Raw genomic sequence first — 20,666 nt, forward strand, 5'->3', positions numbered from 1 at the left:
GTACTGTAATTCTGTGTCTGTGTATCTGCTCGGCTGTAAGTGCCCCAAGGTTGGGGGGAAGGTCTCATTCACGTTTGTTTTACTGCAGTCTCCAGGACAAGTCTGAGATGACATATAAAGAACATACGTAGTGGGTAGTCCATAAATAATGAATGAATGAATGAATGAATGAATGAGTGAATGATATCCCAGTTTTAGAGCCTACATTCTGAATGTAGACCCTAAAACTAAAATGAGGATGCTGTGTTCATTGGCAAATTCTGTGCCCCTTTCTCTCGTTGGTTATGGAGCAGCTGCCTGATGTGTTTCATGGTGATCAGTCATGTGCTACATTTGATCGCTTGTTGATAATGTGTGGTGACAAGTGCTGTCATAATATGGCTGCTTCGGTTCCAAGGTTATTTCTTTCCCTTGGTTGAGTGTAAGTGGGTTTTACATTTTGAGATGCTAGCTTATGGAACCTGGTAGCTCATGTTTATTATTTATGTTCTGGGGGCATTTATCATTGTCTGACCTCTATAACCCCTGGTTTCCATTTGGATCAGAGATTCATGTGCGGCGAGTGCTGGGTGGATACTTAGTGTATCTAATGTGCAGTGAGCAACCTTTGGCTGAGTCTTGACCCTTGCTTGCTGCAAAATTGTAATTTCTAACTCATCTCAGAACCTTCATTATACTTTTTCACCTCACAAATCTGCTCTCAAGAAAAGATTTATTTTTTAAAGTGTACGGACTATCATTAATGTGACAATTTTTAACAGTCTTTCCTATTTCATTTAAAGTTTCCTGCCTGTTTTCTTTATCTGGCTTTTTAATGACTGAGGAGCGTTCTGGAGGGGAAAACCAACCAACCAACAAACAATGATTTGGTTTGAAGAAGACGTTTGTGAAGTTTGTTCTGGGGGATGATGATGTTAGAAGGAGAGATTAAAAAACTCTTCCATTTTCTGTTTTTTACTAGTTTTGAGATGAGATTGGACAGAGTACTAAAACCAGAGGCCTCCTTCCTACCCTCCTTTCTTGCCCCAAGCACTTACTGTGGGGTAAGGCCTAAAATTAAGGTCTGGTATTATGTGTGCCTTGACATCTGGAGATGTCTGTCATGGCCCAACTCCAAGTCTCCTCCCAAAAGTGCTCTTGTCGGTAGGGTCTCCTTGCCAAATACCCTTCCAGGACCTCAGCCGGCTGACGTCTTGATTCTGGCCTCGTGAAGCCTGGAGCAAAGAAACCGACTGACCTCCAGAAGTTGGAGATCTTAAGTAGGTGGTGTCATAAACCTCTGCGTTTGTGATGACTTCTTACGGCAGCGGCCGCGATAGAAACCTGATGCAAATGTTTATGGTTGAGTGTGTTTTCCTTGGTTTCATCTTCCTTGAAAAATCCAGGGATAGTCAAACCTTTTTGTTTAACATGAATGGCAAGAAACAGTCCACCCACCTAATGTTTCCATTTCATGTGAGGCATCCATGGCTTTAAATACCTAGAGGGAAGGCTCTGCTCTGTGTCCAACACACAGCTTACTATTTGGATCGATTTTACTCTATTGGATGAATCAGTGTTTCCCTTTGGACCATTTATTTTAACACCAAAGCCACATCTTTAGTCATTGTGGGCTCCAAAAGCAGTTCACTGATTATGGCCTCTTCTTCAAATACTTTTTTATTGTAAAAGTCAGTGTTTCCAGACCTTCAAGTATTGAGACCTGATGAGGAGCAGAATAATAGACGTTGTGTTATGAGTTGCTATACGTTTATTTTGCTTACCTTTTGAAAAAGTTGGAAAAACTGAAACTGCTCTGAGTGGCAAACAGTGGAGATTATGTATACATGAATAGAGTTAAATATTGTAATAAAATATTATAGTAAAATGATGATGACATTAATTTAGGGTGAATACTTTTTGTTATATATAATTAGCAATAAAAGGTAAGGAGGTTATATGAAATGTTATAATTACTGTTTATAATTATTGCTACTCTTATATAGCAGAGCAAGCATTTCTGGCCCGAGCAGAGGGCCAGGGAAGGGGGGCCTGGGCAGGAAGGTTCTCTTAGACTCCTTTTGTGATTCTTGGTCCAGTGTTGTCAGGAGTGTGAATGTTTTCACCGAGGCAAACACAAGAATTCTGGGAACGAAGTGGCTCAAGGTGGATGAACTCTTACTTCCCTGATGTGAAATTGCCCCTTCTTCATCCAGGAACATGAGAAAATGGAAACTGGTTAGCTAGGCCTTTGGGATCGCCAACATTTGACAAGGACAATGGGGGAAAATGTTCCACCTTGCCCTCCCCTGACTGGATCCCTTCCAATGTGTGGAGCCCTCGATGCCCCTTGGTGCTTGGTGTGCTCCTCTCCTGCTCTTCCCCAGAGGGACATGAGGCAGAAGGCTTCTTTTTCTTTCAGTGATGATACTTCACAAAGGTGAGATTTAAAGGAGAGACTCTCCACAGGGCTCCAGATTCTCCCATCACTGGAATTGTGTTCATTGAAGATTCCTTTGACTTAATAAGCAAGTATCTTAGACTGGCTAATGGCACTTATTAAGAATCACCATCACACCTTAATAATCACCATCACTAGCATGTGTTGCATACTTAGAGTGAGCCGGGGCTATTTTGAAGACTTTGCATGATTTAATTGATTTAATCCTCATAGCAAGCCTATGAGGAGGGTTCAGAGATGTCCAGTGACTTGTCCAGGTTACACGGTGATGATGAGGGGCAAGCCAGGACAGAATCCAGCTGGGTCTGCTCTGGGACTTGGACCCTCAGCCACTGTGCTGAGCCGCCTCTCCTGGATACTTAATGAGGGTTTGATTTAATTTGATGGCTTTCTTCCTCACATCTTGCAGTGATATCTGTAGGGGATGGGACTGGAAGTGAAGAGAGTGAAGACATTTTAGGGGGAGACATGTCTGTAGGGGAGTTGTTATGGGGACTCTGAAAAGAGATTTGGGCCACTGTCTTCCCACCCACCAAAGGCAGTAAGAATCTCACTCTCTTACAACCACTATGAGAATTCAACTAAGAACCCCCAAATACTGTTTCTCTTCTTTGCTTCTCTCTGAACATTGACATCTTTTTTCTTTTCTTTTACTGTTCTAACTGCAGAAAGTGCTTATGTATGTTTGTGTGTATATATAATGAATTAAATGATTTATTATTTAAATGTCATTTAAAAAATAGCACTTCACAAATATTCTTGAAGTGAAGGCCAATGAAGAGCAACTAATCTCTTTGCTTCCTCACACAGTATTGGCTGGATCCTGCGAAAACCCTGGCTGAACACAAAGAACTGATCAACAGTAGGTATTTGATTTTAACTTTGTTAAAATTTGAGAATGATATAAAGTCCATTATGAAATGGGTGCAGAAACAGGCTTTAGTACTACAGAAATGAACATTAGCACTTGAGTGCCAGAAATATGGAAATGGGTGTGTGTGCATTGCCTGGTCTCTGCAAGCCCTGATTAGATTTGTGCTGATAAAGACCGAGTGGCTCTTAGTATTGAATTTGGCTTTTGTGTGCACCTGCCTTGGACTTTTGTCTGTGGCTTTTCTATTATCTTTAAAATTTCACCTTAAAACAGAAGGGCAGAGAGGCACTGGTTTGAAAAAGGGGTAGACATTCGACCTTTTAAAGTGCTTGAGTTTCTTGGGTGAAGGAGTGGTTTTGCCTTCACAAGATTCAGCTGCCTGAGTCAGTAATTCAGGCGTGCCCTCCTAACCTGAAAGATTGCTATGGCTTCAGAAAAGACTCCACTATTTTGGTTTTGGTTTTATCAGTATGAATCTTTATAGGTGACTCAGAGCCTAATTAGTTATGTTCTTTAACATTGATTTCCATAGCCCAGGCTTTTATTTATAAATGTTGCATGTGCCCACGCCCACACATTTGCAGTCCTTAAGTATGCAAAAGAGTAGTTATTTTAAAATCATCTTTATTAAAATTATGCTAAAATACATAAGATGTACCATTTTAACCATTTTTGAGTGTACACTTCAGCAGTGCTATGTACATTCATGTTGTTGTGCAACCATCATCACTATCCATTTCCAAAACTTTTTCATCTTCCTAAATGGAAACTGTGTCATTAAACCGTATAGTGCTAATGTTCAAGTTATTACTGATAAGACCTAGCAGATTCTTCTGGCCTTTCTTACCTCCATTCTGAGTCTGTACTTTCCATGTGTGTTGGCTCATTCCCTCTGGTAAAATTGGCCACATGGTGCTTTACAGACCCCAAGGGCAGGAACATAGCTGTGCCTCAGAAAGGAAATAGAAGCTAAGAACTGCAGAACCCTCGGAAACTCAGCGACTACTGTTTCTCTGAACATCAGCATCATTTTTGTTTCTCTCAGTCGACTGGCTCTCTCTGCTTCTCCATGTCTATGATGGAAACCTCCACGGTTCCAAGTTAAGCCCTAGGCACAGGGGCTGGGCTGGCTGTCTCTGAATGGCAATTCCAAATGCTAGTGGGAGGAGTCTGACCAGCCCAGTTTGAGCTGGTAGCTCACTTCAGTCCACTCAGCCACATCTGGGCTTTTCCGTGGTCAGTGCACACACAGCTGCTGGGGGTCAGTGTTCTGGATAGGACTGGGCATCAGGTTTTAGAGATGATGGGGCTGGTGACCTGTGAGATGAGAAAGAACCCTCAAATATGTACCTTAGACTTCTTCAAGTTCTGCCTACTCAGCCTAAATGGGAGTAAATCCTAATTCAGAAAGAGTTTGTGACCTGCCATGGTTGAGAAGCTGCTTGGTAGCAGAGGGATGACCAAAGCCCTGGCCTTCTGAATTCTCAAACTATGTGCTTTTTGAATGAGCAGACTGCCCACTAAAGGCCGAGGGGAAGCACAGGGTTCATATGATTAGATATAAATGCAGATAACTTCCATGAGGTTTCCTCGTATGAACAGTAGGTGGTCCAATTTAAAGACCTTCATCCCTCAGGATCTAGAAATCTATACTTTATAATATATAATAATAAATGCATATAATAATATGTATAGTAACAAATACAGTAAATACCTGTCTTGTCCATTTGAGCCACATACTTAAAATATACCAGTTCAAAAATTAGAAAAATTTCAGGAATGATTATTTTAAAACAAACACACAGGTTTCTTATAAGACAAAAGTTGGGATTTCTATCCAAGTGATGAACATGGTATGAAATATTCTATGTAAATATCTACAATCTATAATGTAGTTACTTTCATATCCTAAATAAATGTCATCCTGTCAAAAATTTTGATGTACAACAAGAATAGAACACTGATACTACAGTTGAAGAAAGATTATATAACCAAAGAATACATAATCTTTCATCTCATGAGATAGTTTGATAATTACTGAAGGAGACTGGCTCTCACGTCTCCAGTAGATTGGGTCAAAAGGGTATCTGTAAAAATGATGAAACATTTGCTAGTTACCAATATTCTCATAGGCAAGTCCTGATTTATTTATCCTGAGCTAATGGGAGACGCTATTATCATTAAAGGCTTTGAAATTAGTCTCCACAAAAGGTGGATTAGAGGATTCTCAGTTTCTGGGTTCTGTATATTTTACTAAAGTAAAGCAATATTAACTTACTTGACATAATTTCTTAAAGGTAGACTCTGTGGAAAGACACAGATCAAGATGATAATTTAGGAATTTGCTTTGTCAGCATCTGATTTTTCTAGTCAATCTTAGAATAGGAAGCCAGAAAATACTTGGCTAGATGTATCCTTGCTCCCAAACATCCAATTCTTTAGCCTTTGATTGATCTGTTAAACAGTGAGGTGTGTATGGGAGTATTTCTTTATTCTAAAGGTGGTGTAATTTTTTTCCCTGTGAGGCTGTGCAGAGTAGTGTGGCCAGCAAGCACTGAACTCTGGGTATTAGCAAACAAGATTCTTATCATTGTGATCTTAGGCAAGTTGCTTTACCTCCTTGGAGCTTCACCTGCCTTACGTATGTTACCAGGTGCTTGTTGAGAAGCAAGTGTGTAGGAAACATTTTTGTACATTATCAAATATGACCAAATGGTAATTTTTATTTTTGGACACAAGACATTTTATATGTAAGTAGGAAAGAGAGGGCTTGTTTGGACCAAAAGTCCTTGAAGAAAATTGGCCCAAACTGAATATTTCTAATTGTATGTTTTTCAAACTTCTGCTTAACTGCTCATCACTAAACACATTTAAAGTGGCTGGGCTTGATGAGTAGGGTGTAATTTGTCATGTTCCAGAGAATTAAAAGCAACTCTGGAGTCTGGACAAGGCCTTCCTCCCTTTGTGCACTGTCTCAGCAGCATCTGCGCTCCTCTCGTCCCCTGATGCCAATCCTCGTGGCCCGCAGGCACAGCAGACCCATCTGCTCAGTAACACAGAGCGTGATTGACACAGACAGATCGGCAGAGTGTGGACTTCCTGGCTCTTCTAAATATTTCATAGTCGGTGCCTCCCTGACATCCCTGTTCAGGGATAAAGGTCTACTTTTCAGAGATAAAAACAGTGATTAATAAACAGAAATCAAACGTATAGAATCAACTCTAATGATAAAAATTTTTTTAAGTTTATTTTAAAATTTAGTTTCTGTATGTTTCTAGAAACCAGGGTGGGAAGGGATAAATTGGGAGTTGGAGATTTGCAAGTATTAACTACTGTATATAAAATAGATAAAAAACAAATTTCTTCTGTATATTCAATATCTTATGGTAACCTATAATGAAAAAGAATATGAAAATGAACATATGTATGTATATGCATGACTGAAACATAATGCTGTATATCAGAAATTGACACATTGTAACTGACTGTACTTCAATTAAAAACATTTAGTTTCTGAAAAAGCTCCAGCATACTGAGTGCCTTACGCAGGAAGGCGTAGTAGATTAAGGGAGGGGAGCTGGGTCCTAGTATAGGTTGTCCTCTGTGTGCTAGGAACAGGGGTTCTGCGAACAGAACATGTGTGTGGCATAATAGTAGTAAATAATAATATAGTTGATATATTATAAACTGCATTATGGCTTTATTACCTGTTGTTCTATGTAATTTCCTCTCCCCAAGCTGTAAATTTGTGACTTTATTTACTTAGTTAAAAATGAAAGCAGACTTTATGTCTGTTACACAGTATCAGAGACTTGGCATCTCCTTGTGTAGGTGGAAGTATTTTTACACACGTGCCTGTTTCACATCTTTTTTATTTGTGTGGGAGAGCTTTTGTTAAAGAAAAGATTAGTAACGATGACCACTAATTGGTGTGCCAAGTAACAAATCCGTTTTAAAACAGATTTTATATTAAATCTAGTTACCACACTGCTCAGAAGTATGCAGTTTTGGAAACAGTGCAAGTTAGATTTATAGCCTCTGAAATAGAAATATTTCTAGTAAAAATATAACATTGTTGGCACCCAAGGGGCTTGTGTCCTTTTGCATGATATGAGTGTTTAATTATATTTTGTATTTTCTCAGGTACAATTCCAGACTTTGTTTCATATATATTTGGCATTTGTGCATATAGCTCTTCTGAGTGTGGTAAATGACTGAGATAAGAAATGTCTTCTTAAATATGTAAGAACATACTCTTAGAGTCGGAAAAGTTTAAGAATGAGGCAAATATTGTTCCTAATCCTACCACATAGCTGATAGTTTTTGGGTTTTTTTAAGGTAAGAGATATACATAGTAAGAAATTTCTGACTTACCAGTGTTGCTATGAGTAGAATTTCAATGTTCTCACCAAAAGGTAAAAAAGTAAATACGTGAGGGGTTGGGTGTGTTAATTAACTTGATGGGGGGGATGCTTTCACAATGTATACTTTAAATATCTTTTAATTTAATTTGTCAATTATACCTCAGTAAAGGTGGAGGAAAATGTTTCCAGTCCCTCTTCCCAAAGTTTGCCACTCTTAGTAATTTCTTATGTATTATTTTGTGGGGGAGGAGGACCAATATTTTAACAGATAACTTTCTCTTATACAAAATGGGTCATATTCCTGCAGTCAGAAATATAGCTTGGAGATCTTTTCCAATCAGTACATAAAGTACTCCCTCTGCCCATTTAAACAGTTGCATGGTACCATACATATACCCTGCAGTTGACTTTAATGATCCACTTGCTGCTGAGCATCTAAATTGTTTCCAGCTTTTTGCAGATTTGGGGGAGTAGGACTTTTTGCAACAGTCAGTGGCAGGTGAATGGTTTTAAAAACTATTTTGTTTATGAGTAATCTTTCTTCATTCTGAAAAAATACACATGTTGTAGAAAATGTGAAAATGGAAAAATTATAAATGAATGAAAGTTGTGCTTATCTCACTAACCAGAGATGAGAAGAACTGGCAACATTCTGGTGTATTTGGCCCTGGCTTTTTTCTTGTGTTTATGAGCACATAAACCTATACGTACATAAATAACTACATAGTTGAGGTTTTAATGTCACCAACTCTTGTTTTTTCATTTTGTATTTTCTGTGTCTCTAGAAATTCTTGTTGAGTATAATTTTTTAAACAACTTTATTGAGGTATCTTTGACACAAAATTTGTATATGTTTAAGGGGTACAGCTTGATGTTTTGACATGTGCATACATTATGAAAAGAGCATCACCATCAAGCTAAATAATTTATCTGTCACCTCTACATAGTTACCAGTGTGTGGGTGGGGTTGGGTGGGATGAGAAGATTTAAATTAAGATCTATCCTCTTAGCAAATTTCAGGTATGTAGTACAGCATCCTTATTTATTGTCACCATGCTGTACATTAGATCCCCAGAACACATTCATCTTGCAAAACTGAAACTTTGTACCCTTTGACCAACATCTCCCTATTTCCCCCTCCCCCTGCCACCATTCTACTCTCTGCACCTACGTGTGTGACTATTTTAGATTCCACATTTATATATTCTCATATATATATTATATATATAATATGTATATATGAGATCAGGCAGTATTTGTTGTTTTGTGTCTGGTTTGTTTTACCTAGCATAGTGTTCTCCAGGCTCATCCGTGTTGTCACAAATGGGAGGATTTCCTTCTTTTTATGGCTGAATAATATTTTCTGTATATGTATAGCACATTTTCTTTGTCCATTCATCTGTTGCTGAACACTTACATTGTTTCCATGTCTTCACTTTTATAAATTATGCTGTGTTGAAAATAGGGGTATATACAGCTCTTGGAGATCCTGGTTTAATTTCTTTTTTAATAAATAACCAGTATTGGGATTGTTGGCTCATATGGTAGCTCTGTTTTGAACTTTTTGAGATCCTTTCATGCTGTTTTACCTAATGGTTACATCACTTTATATCCCCACCAGTAGTGCATAAGGGGTTCCCTTTTCTCCACATTCTCACCAACACTTCTGTCTTTTTGACAGTAGCCATTCTTTTAGGTGTGGAATGATATCTCGTTGTGGTTTTGATTTGCATTTTCCTGATAGTTAGTAATATTGAACATCTTTTTGTGTATCTTTTTATCATTTGTATGTCTTTTTGGAGAAAATGTTTATTTGGGTTCCATATTTTAATTGGGTTATCTGTTTTTTGCTGTTGAGTTGTGTGAGTTTCTCATATTTTGAATATTAGCCCCTTATTCAATATATGGTTTGCAAATATTTTTGGTGAGCGTAATTTTTAAGAGTTGTATAATATTACACTACAACTTTGACTAATCTGTAAAGTGAAATTTAATTTCTATTTCTTGTTTTAGCTGGACCTCCATATACTTTGTATTTTGGTATTAAATTCTATGCCGAAGACCCATGTAAGCTTAAAGAAGAAATAACCAGGTATAGTACTGACTTGGTTTTTGATCCGTACATGTATGACATATATATAAGGCTTTATTTAAAACAGATCGGAGTCAAACATTTGGATGGGTGTCTGCCTGCACTTTGTAACATATCTCCCGTGGGACTTAAATTTAAACTAGAGTTGCGTGAGGCAGTTCAGTTCAGACTCATGATAGATGTGTTTGAACAATGACGTGAAGCCGGGTGGCATGATGATAGATTCTGCATCTGCGGTGGTGGGATATTTCAGTATCATTATTGTGAAGGATGCATTCGGCCTTTTAATTGTAGGGCAGTAGCCATATGGACTGCGTCAATGGAGGATATTTTGATGCTCAGTTTCCAAATGTAAATATAAACTTGAAGAGCCACTTATTTCTCTCTAATTGTTGTAGGTTAAATATCAGCTGTCTAGGGGTTTCAGTCATCTTTATGGAAAATGAAGAGATAATTGCTTTTAGTATTAAGGAAGAGAAAAAAAACTCAATGCTTTATAATGTATTATTTCACCTTTGTCATCAGATACTGATTTTATTTCAGATAAGGCAGAATTTCTGATTGGTATCGATTATATTGTTAAAACAGTCCATGCCATCATTTGAAAGTGACTTATAAAGAGCAGACAACAGCATTATGTTTTCATTTATTCCACTAGTGACCTGACTGCATGTGGTAGCAAAACCAGAAGCATTTTCCTTAATTCTGAAAGGGCAGTTTTCCTAGTGAACCCATCATTGGCTCAAATAAAGAAAGCCTAATGCATTGTTCAAAAGGCAGTCTATGGTTTTGCGTCTGTTCCATGCTTTCATCTTTTTTCCTTACACTTTCTTTTGTCTCGATTCTGGACTGCACACAGAAGAGTGACTAATTGGACCTTTCGTCTCTGGCTCTGAAGGGCTGTAATTAGGCCTCATTTGTAGAACTGTACTGATGTCTGCTTTCATGTCCTCCATCACCACATCGTTAGTGAGCACTTGGAAAAGCAGGTGCAGGTAGAGGCATTCTCCGAGCACACCTCCACAGGAGAAGGGCCCTTGTGTCGTGGATGTTGAGGGGAGGCGTTATGTTTACATGGGAGTTTCATGAAGTCTTTGCTATCAGGGGGGATTTCTGAGTTGCGTGCTCAGGGGGAAACTGAGCCCGAGTGGTATAAAAGCACATTTATATCTGTAACTCACTAGGGAATTACAAAGGAACAACATTTTATGAAAATACAAGGAAAGTTCATTTTGAGGTTGTCAGTAAACTCTCTGTGCCTCAGCTTCCTCAACTGTAAAATTGGAGCTGTACCTGTCTCATAAGGTTTTTGTAAGCATTAAATGGAATAATGTATGTAAATCTCTTACAAGTTGGTTGTGTTAGGCTCATAGGTAAGTGCTTGATAAATGTTAGCATTTATTATTCCATTCTCTCTTTGCTCTGGGAGTTCAGTGAGTTACATCTTAAATGAGAGATTCCAAAAGATACCTGATTTAGTGTTAAGGGAAAAAGACCAGTTTTATATAGTGCATTACTTCACATCTGTTCACCAAATATTGATGATGAACAGAAATTTCCCTTCAGAATCTACCCCTATGTCACTAACAGAATCCATGGATTTGTGTGTAATGTACAACCCCACAATATATTCAGTACAGCCTGTTTTTTCTCAAGTTTTCTATCAGATCATGTGCTTAAGAACCATATGACATAGTTGGCTTACAATTAGTAGCCATGATCTACAATAATTTGTGGGAGTTTTTTGTCCAAAGCATATAATTGAATTTAGGTAAGTTAAATGTGCATTTAATTTGAGATTATGTACTTACTATATCCTAAAGATAAAGTCATTGATTTGAATGAAAATATTAATTTAAATGATTGGGCATAATGGACCTTAAAAGCAGAGTCAGTTACATAAAATAATTTTGGCAAAAGTAAAAACTGAGACTAAAAGACAAAATCCCCCAAAATACGCTACTAAAGGCAAAGCACTGGCCAGCATTTTCAAGGTGAACATTTATCTTGCTTCAGTTCTTTGGAAAATTGTTCCAGCCTACTCTATATTGGCTCTTAGGTTGTTTTTAATTTTTTAATATGAAAAGTAAAGCTATAGTAAACATGCTTTTACCTATTCTTCCATATGTATAGTATTTTTTTGAAAATCATACAATTTAATATGATTATTACAGACCTCTTTCACCATTTAACCCATTTGTTTTACTCCTGCCCTTGTGGATGGCTGTCTAGCTTGTTTCCTTATTAAAATTATATATAGCACTGCATTGAATCTTCTCATGTACATAAGTGATCATACTAGATGAAGTATTCCAGAAGCACATTGTATTTAGAGGGAAAAAATGAAGTAACTGGGATACACAGGAAAATAAAGTTTCAGACTATGGAAAACAAAAGTTAATAGAATCACATCAACTTTAAGTAGCTGCTATGTGCTCTACGGTGTTTTCTGAATAATTGAAGTTGGGAGACTCTAAGGTCATATATCCTATCCTCCATTTTTATAAAACATTCCTGAAATGTCAACCAACTCCTTCTTAAACATTTTTAAGAGGAGAAACATTACTGCTTCACAATGCAGTAGGAAATTCAAGAAGAAATTTAAAAATCTCTGGAACTTCTGGCATCAGCTCTAGTTTTTCTCTATAGGTCTATGCAGAACAAGTCTCATTTCTTTTCTGTTTACCATCCTTTAAATAATTCGTGTCTCATGACATCTGCTAAACTTACTTTCAGCTCTGATTCATAATATTATGACAGCCTTCCATGTATAAGCTGTCATTCATAGGACTGTGTCCTCTGCAGATCTGATAAGCATAACACACATATTCCTTAAGAAGACAGGCTTTGGAGTCAGACAGGCTAGGTTTTGCAGCCTTGCCCTGCCACTTGCTAGTGGCACTTGCTACCTTAAGAAGATTGCATAACCTTTCATTCAGTCTTGGTTTTCTCATCTGTAAAATGGAATTACAGTATTTTTTCAAAAAGATGGTGGGAGGAATATGTAAGTTAATACATGCAAAGTACTTACCATAATGCAAACAGGTAAGTGTTCAGTAGATGGTAGGGTGGCTAAAATGGAAGTAATGATCATTATCTTATCAAATTACTGATTAAAAAATCAGGGAGGAAAAGACCAACTGGGAGCCCTGAGGATAGTTCTTCCAGGTTAAAGTCAATCCATTAACAAGAGCATTCTGAGCGTAGTTGTTCACTTAACTGTGAATCATCCTACTGCTGCCCTCTAGCCTGCACTTCTTGAATTTGTCTGTAAACGCAGAATTCACTCACTCACTCACCCTCCGTTCAGTAACTATAGGGAGCATCGTTGTCCAGTGCACGGAGTACCAAGGAGATTCTGTAGTGACCAAAGAGAGCTATGTTTTCAGTCCCCTGGAGAGAGAGGACAGAGTGAGGGAGTAAGTCTGCCTATCACTTTGTTGAAACCTTATCTGTGATGCCATTGAAATGTTAACTTTTTCTAGGTAAGAGAATATTATGAGTGCCGAAGGACTTATTCATAATAAATACATTTTAGCTTCTAAAAACAGGTATTTATTTTTGTAATATTTTGTAGTACTTTGTTGGAGATTGACATTAAGCTTGTCAATTATTATATTATTATTATAATATTTGGTAATCCGTATTTTTCTTTTGGCGAAGATGAGTGTGTTTTACCTTCTTTATGAGCTGAGTGACCTTCAGTCACACATTCACTTCTGGGGTCCCTATCTCCTGCTCTGAGTGAAGATGCTGGTTCTCAACACATCAGAGTTGGGGTGTGGCTACATTCCAGTATAGATGCCAAAGACACTTGTGACGTTTTAGAGGAATATACAAATGCCAAGTGTTATTTCTCTGTGTTCTGTGTTTTCATCATCGGTTTTAAACTGCGAAATGTTAGTCCCCCTCTCTGTCGTTTTCTCTTGAGAATCACTGGCGATTTCCTTTCCTGTTTTCCTTCTTCTTAAGCCATACATGCCATTTCCCCCACAATGTTCAATATTATGTTATTATTTAAACATTTCCCTCTGTCCCTCATATTTGAGTTTTATCCAGAACGATTAGACTCCTGTCACACGCTGTGCCCCCTCTCCGTGGGATGTGAAAAACAGTCCGGTCTTCCGTGTAGGTTGGTGATCTCAGATTTCTCAGTGTCACATTCAGCTGGTGCCAGAAGTCAAACTTCTGCTTGTCCCCACATCTCTCAGTTCCCTTACCAGGGTCTTATGTCGCTGAAAGGTGGACTTCAGGCTTCACTGGTGGGCACATTCCTCACTGTCTTTAGCCCCAGAAATCTCAGGAGAACCTCCTGTTTGGGTTCCTGAAAGAACAGGGTCTCTCTGCCCCTTCTTTAAGCAGATCTCCTTTGCCTATTCTTGTCTCTGACATTTGTAAACTGTTAGTGGTCCTCAGCAGCTGGTATACCCTTGGTGTCAGATCAGCTCTTTTTGTGAACATTAGATGAACAGAAAACTGTGAGGCCAGAATTTCAGGTCCTTCTCTTATGTTACACAGGTTGTACTGTTGTGATAAGTGGGGTTGGGGGGAAGATGGGGGCCTTTCCTCCAGGGCTCATCGTCTTGCTTGAGTGACAGTGCATATACACCAGTATATTCATTTACACAGAAGGGTAACCAGTCACTGCTCTATGAAGTCTCTGCTTTGTACCAGAGTATGTTCTGGAAAGCTCCTTATTAAATAGATCATTTTAAATCAGCATTTTTTTTCTCCAATAGACATACCACAAAACTAGGGTCACAGTGTACTTCGTTGTTCAAACCCCAACACTTGGACAAGTGATGAGGACAGTTATTAATAATTAGGCATATATAATAAGCATAAGCTAGAGCTGTCCTAGGCAAACTGGGATTTATCTAATTAAAACTGGAGCTAAGCAAGGACTCAAGCATTCAATCATAGCCTTAATCAGAATGATTTAGAAGGAAAGACCCAGCCACTCTAAACCTGTTATTTAAATAAAATATTAAATTGTACTTTGTCCCATAAACAGGCAAAATAAGTCATATATAGTTAAAAATAGGCCCTGAGATAAGATAAAATGTTTAGCACATAAAAACTTGATTTTGCTGTAGCATAGATTTGTCTAATATGATACTTGTTGTGATAAAGATTAATCAAATGATTACTTCAAGGTAGTTTACTCGTCGTCTGATTTTAGTGGAAGTTTTTAATGGAATGACTTCAAGATCTCCAGTATCATTAAAAGGCGAGCTGTCCAGGGAGGCTTGGAGGCTTGATTGAACAGATGTCCTTTTTCCTTTATGAATTTTGCAGAGACAACAAAGAATGTTCTTTTTTTTTTTTTTTCACATTTTCATCTGCCTGTTCATTCGTATATCCATCCATCAAGTCAACAACTATTTATTGAGCAGTTAGTGTGCTGAGCCCTATGCACTGGGAATACAATCACCAGTGGTTTATAGTTCTTGTGTCTTTTACCTGCTTGTCTTTCTCTCTGTCAGCTCTGTCTTTGTTTTTTCATCTCCTTGTTTCTTTTTCCCTTTCCCTTTGAAGCAAACTCTTGTGGGATTAGTTTCCTCGGTTTCTTCATTTGGGAAGAGTTTTTACTATTCAGTCAAATGTTATAAAAGTCTTAATAGAGCTAGACAAATATGCATCTGTGATCCATTTCCATATATATATATATGCATACACATACTTCGGGAAAAGAGATTCTAGGTTAACAATAGAAAAAGAGAGTGAAGCCAAACACAAGTTTCCAGCAAGTAGTAGTAATTCTAGTGGAATGTCTCTCTATATATTTGCATTTAAGTTCTACTGATGTCACTTTACTCTGCTCTTCTCTTCTTCAAGAGGAACACGGATGAATATAACACAGTGGATTTGATATCTAAGATAAATATTTAGGGAATGGAGAATAGCTAAGTAGGGCTGGAAAAGTAAATGCAAATTAGGGAGTGAGGGTAGTCATTGGTTAATGGCAAGAGATTTGGCTCAAGAAGTAGAAGTCCTATAAGCTATCTTAGGGATCTTGGACTTTATCCTGAAGGCAAAGGGAAGCCTCTTAAGTTTTGTTTGTTGTTTTTTTTTAAATTAAGAGAGTGACATTATTCTATTTACCTCTTAAGAATCCTATTTACCTCTTGGAAAGGTTGTTTGGCAGGGAGTTAAGAATGAATAATGGCAGGGTAGTGAAGGTTTTGGAAATCCAGTGATTTGTGACCTGGACTGGGAGATGGAAAAAAGTGTGCAGACTCCAAAAAACAGATTTGGTGATTGAATGTGGGTGCTAGGGATTACACATTGTTCCTGGGTTTCTCTTATTGGGGTGTCTGGAGAACTGTGGTGACATTTCCTAGATGGGCAGTGGGGAAACTCAGGGTGATTAAGAAGATTTTCACTTAAGCCTATGGTACAATCAAGGTTGATACCAGTCTTCCAGAAATAATCAGAGTAGCATCTAACATTCTCTCACTAAGAACTTTGGTTGCAAGCATTTGGAGAAGAGAAACTTACCACAGCTGATTTAATTAATTTCCTGTGCTTTTTTTCTGCCCTTCCCATTGACATCGAGTCATCTTGCAAAGGCAGACAAATCACTAAAGACAGCCTGAAGTGTGTGAGTGTGTGTGTGTGTGTGTGAGAGAGAGAGAGAGAGAGTGTGAGAGTGTGTCTGTAGGTGATGGTGGCTGAGGCTCATTGTGTTGGTTCACAAACCTCTGGCCTCTCTCACTAGCTAGCCTAGGTTGCATGGCATCCTGATTAAGAGAGTTCTAGGGTGAGATGGCCTGGGTTCTGCTGCTTAACTGGTTGTGAGATCTTGTGAAAATTTCACCTCTTTTTGTCTCTTAGTTTCTTCATCTGCAAAATGGAGATAATTATAATATCAAACCCCATTTTAAAGTCTTAAGTTATTGTATGTAAAATACTTGGAATGAGTTACTATATTGATGTTTAGAACAGTGGGAGGCATTATTATTACAACAGGTTTTCTTTCAGCAAATGGAATGAGCCAAGTCAGAGATAATGGGCAGCATCTTAAATAAGCAGGATTGATGAAATTACATTATTATGACCTTTCTGTCCTGTACCCATGATTTTAGACCCTGTAGATAACACATGGCATATAGGCTGTGTCCTTGTGATTTGTTCCTCACGTCCCAGTGAGAGCATGTCTTAGTAGTAGTGGCAGAGGCAGTAGTGGAGATGGTAAGAATAGCTTATATGTAACCTCCGCGTCAACCTTATGAGGTGGAAATATTTCCTTGTCTGTTTTACCGCTGAGAAACCTGGCTGTTAGGTGAACCAGCTGCCCAAGGCCACAGAGCTAGTGAGTCCTGGAGCTGGGATGCAATTCAGCCAGTTTAACTTGAGAGCCTGCACTCTTCAGCCACTGCCTTGATTGTCTCTGCAGTGTGTTTAATAGTCCCAGATCACTCAACAGCCTCCCGACAAAAGAGCAGAGAGTGGCTTTATTTTCATTAAAGTTGATGGGTTTCAGGGTCTGAAACTACAGGTCTGGATAGTGGAAGATGCCATTAATCTCTTTTTTTTTTTTTTCCCATTTCTCTTTTAGATATCAGTTTTTTTTGCAGGTGAAGCAAGATGTCCTTCAGGGCCGGCTGCCCTGCCCCGTCAACACTGCTGCTCAGCTGGGAGCATATGCCATACAGTGTAGGTTCTACTTAAGCAAATACGCTTCAGAGGTCTTGAGAAGAATGTATGAGTTTTTCTTTTTAAGCAAGTTTCTATACTAAAGTTCTTATCAAATGACATTTTGCTGCAAAGAAATTGAATTCAGTCAGAATTTAAGTTGTAATCAGTATTCCTTCAGAAGAGGTAAAAATGAAGCCTGTTAAATGTCCCTTGTAGTAGGTCATGTGGAGTTTTAGCCACAGAAATAGGATTGATCTTGATTCAGTGGAGGGTCTGGAGATCTGTTCTCTTCTCCATTCCGCCTGAGTCAGTTGATCACTCGAAGCTGCTCTGTCTCAGAGATCCCATTGCTTCCGAGCAGCTGCTGTGAAGGTTCCACGTGGGCAGGTGCCATCGCCGGGTTAGGGTGTGGGCCATGTTCAGCACCCATTGTGCCTTGGCTCTTGGCATCAATATGGTGGCCATATGGGGAGCTCCAGGTTGTGTCGTCCTTTAGGAGGCTGAAGCTGAGGCTGTTTCCACTTACAATTACTGAGTCCCTTCTAAGAATCAAGCCAAGTATGGGGGTGATGAGACAGCATTTTCCTTGTCTGTACAGTCTTTGCAGACCAGAAATAGTCTAGAAAAAATGAACTGGGTAACTGGATTGGGCTTGGAAGGTAGATTAACGTAGGGAGCAGAATTTTTATAAGGATAATATAGTGAGCTTTCTGGTTTCATTTTGTTTCTTTGTGTAAGCTGTAGTGGGGTTGTGTGCAGCATTGTATTATAATTCCGTGACCATTATTTGGGGGAAATACATTTTGAATCATATGCTCTATCTCTTGGGGTCATTGCCCTAGAGAGGATGTATTAGGGTCATGGTTGTTTTTCACCCTGAGTATTTCCAATATATACAGGTTAAATTATATACAATATTTTACTTTATATTAACTGGTAAGAATAATTTAAATGAAAATTATGATATAGTCTTTCAGAAAGCAAAAGTCTTATGTTTTTAAGATGAGATTTTGTTTATACTATCCGTATATGCTCCTCAGAGTGGTTTTAAACTAAAATTATTTAGTTATTATCTTATATACATTTATTAATAAAACATCTGAAGAAAATGTTTAAGCATGATAGGAATATTTTTATTCCTATATTTTTAGGAATGTTTTCCTCAAAGGGGAAAAAAATACAATTTCTTTCTCTTTCAGCTGAACTTGGAGATTATGACCCATATAAGCATACTGCAGGATACGTCTCAGAGTACCGGTTTGTTCCTGATCAGAAGGAAGAACTTGAAGAAGCTATAGAAAGGATTCATAAAACTTTAATGTAAGGATCACATTTTATTAACAATAATCAACCTGTTGCATATTAGAGCCCCAGAACTTCATCTTACAACTCGAAGGTTATGCTCTCTGACCAGTGTTTCTCCATTTCCCAGCCCCCTGGTCCCTGGTAACCACCATTCTAGTCTCTGTTTTTATGAGGTCGGCTTTTTTTAGATTCTACATACAGGTGATATTATACAGTACTTGCCTTTATCTGTCTTATTTCACTTAGCATTATGCCCTCAAATTCCATCCACTTACTTGAATGTTGTGGTGAACAATCTTCATAGATTTCGAAAGTATTATAGTGCTGAGTTTTCTAGAGTACCATTATATAGTGTTATATTATACTTTAATAAAGCTGGAAAAAAAGAATCCCATTTTATGTTGCTTCACCCATTAAACATCATCTTATGTTATTGGCAGACTTAAGAAACATTTCTTAATAAAGTCTTCACTGGTGCCTTGAAAACTTTCTCTTTTTTAAGTTTTTTTTTTTTCTTTGCTTATAACACTAAAATGCTCATAGAAAACCCAAACAATTTAAGAAGCATAAAGGAATGAGTGAATCCCAATACCTGAAGTCAACATATTTTTAGTTGACGGCCTTTCAGACCTCTCCCTGTGCATAATTTCCCATAGAGAAAATTTATTTTGTATTGTTTTGTATAGATTTATGTATATATGATTTTATATAAATGAAATCATTCTGTATCTACTGTTTTCTGCAGTCTTCTGTTTTTTTCAGTCACCAGTACCTTGTGATATTTATTTTGTTAACTATAAATATATTGTATAATCACACAAGCCTCAATGTATTCTGCATTTGCTCCATGTTAGGTATGTAAATTCTTCACAGTTACGAGCAAAGCCCTATTCAGTCTCCAGCAAAGAATCTGGAAATCATGACACCAGTGTGGAGCCTCAAAGGGTATTATGTTAATACCACGTGCCCTTCTGAGAAATATACATGCTCCCCTAGTAGGATTTTCAATTAATGGCCCGCAGCATTGAAGTTATAATTTAATTATAGTTATTTTGGTTAAATCCTCTATACTGATTAACTTTGCTTTATTGCCTCTTATGTAACATTCCCCCTTGAATTTGCTTGATTTCAGATCTATTATAGTTAAGGGGAAAAAATGTAGAATTAATCTGGTCAACAAAAAATGTTTGCCTAACGGATCTGTTTCAGTGAGTAGCAGGAGAAGTCAGTTGCTGAATTGTAATCAGAGAAACCAGGCCTTCCACCTTGTATTAGCATGTCCCAGAACGCTCTCTAGCCTGTTTATAGAGTCTTTCATTTTAAGGTTTCACTGAAGTGGGTGCAAAGAGGGTGCCTGTTACAGTATTATGAAGGGCAGCGTGTTTGACACTTTCTGAGAATACTAATTCTCCTAGGAGTTTCAGAGTACAATGATGTTTTGAAATTATCAAAGAGCTTTGGGTAAAGGGCCTTATATGTTTTATGTAATGGTGCTGACAGCGTGACTCTTATTTCTAAGAGAATAAAGCTCGATTAAGGTTTGGTACCTTTCTTGTGTCTAATTTGTGGTGAACATTCTTCATAGATTTCGAAAGTATTATAGTGCTGAGTTTTCCAGAGTACTGTGGTTGAAACGTGGGATTGTATTGCAGCAGGATTTCTTAATTTTTAAAAATTCATAATTCCTTTTGTTAACCACTGAAAATCTCTGTCTCCCTCTCTCTCTGTCACACACACACCCCCCCCCAACCCATGCATGCAGAGGACCACTTATCCGTGGGGATTCCTGGCACATGCTTACCTTCGTTAGGAATGAGTGCTATTTTCTGTTTATTATCACCAGTGAAGATTTGGGGGAGATCTTTAAGAAAATGACAAATAGTTTTGCAGTTTCTAAATAACTACATGTGTACTCAGGAGATGCTGAGGTGCCCCTGTTGGGTGGTAGGG

At 38.1% G+C, this 20,666-nt stretch overlaps 1 protein-coding gene across 2 annotated transcripts in view; it reads left to right on the forward strand.

Annotated features, from left to right (window-relative positions):
• Positions 1–20,666, forward strand: part of EPB41L4A (erythrocyte membrane protein band 4.1 like 4A) — a 218,612-nt gene that overhangs the window by 109,948 nt on the left and 87,998 nt on the right. For both annotated transcript variants that reach the window (XM_010971499.3, XM_010971500.3), the window contains exons 4-7: positions 3,251–3,302; positions 9,692–9,770; positions 17,332–17,429; positions 18,611–18,731. In XM_010971499.3, coding sequence (XP_010969801.1) covers positions 3,251–3,302; positions 9,692–9,770; positions 17,332–17,429; positions 18,611–18,731 — 350 coding nt within the window. The remainder of the gene's footprint in view (positions 1–3,250; positions 3,303–9,691; positions 9,771–17,331; positions 17,430–18,610; positions 18,732–20,666) is intronic.

Source organism: Camelus bactrianus, chromosome 3, assembly GCF_048773025.1.
Source record: "Camelus bactrianus isolate YW-2024 breed Bactrian camel chromosome 3, ASM4877302v1, whole genome shotgun sequence".
NCBI lineage: Eukaryota > Metazoa > Chordata > Mammalia > Artiodactyla > Camelidae > Camelus > Camelus bactrianus.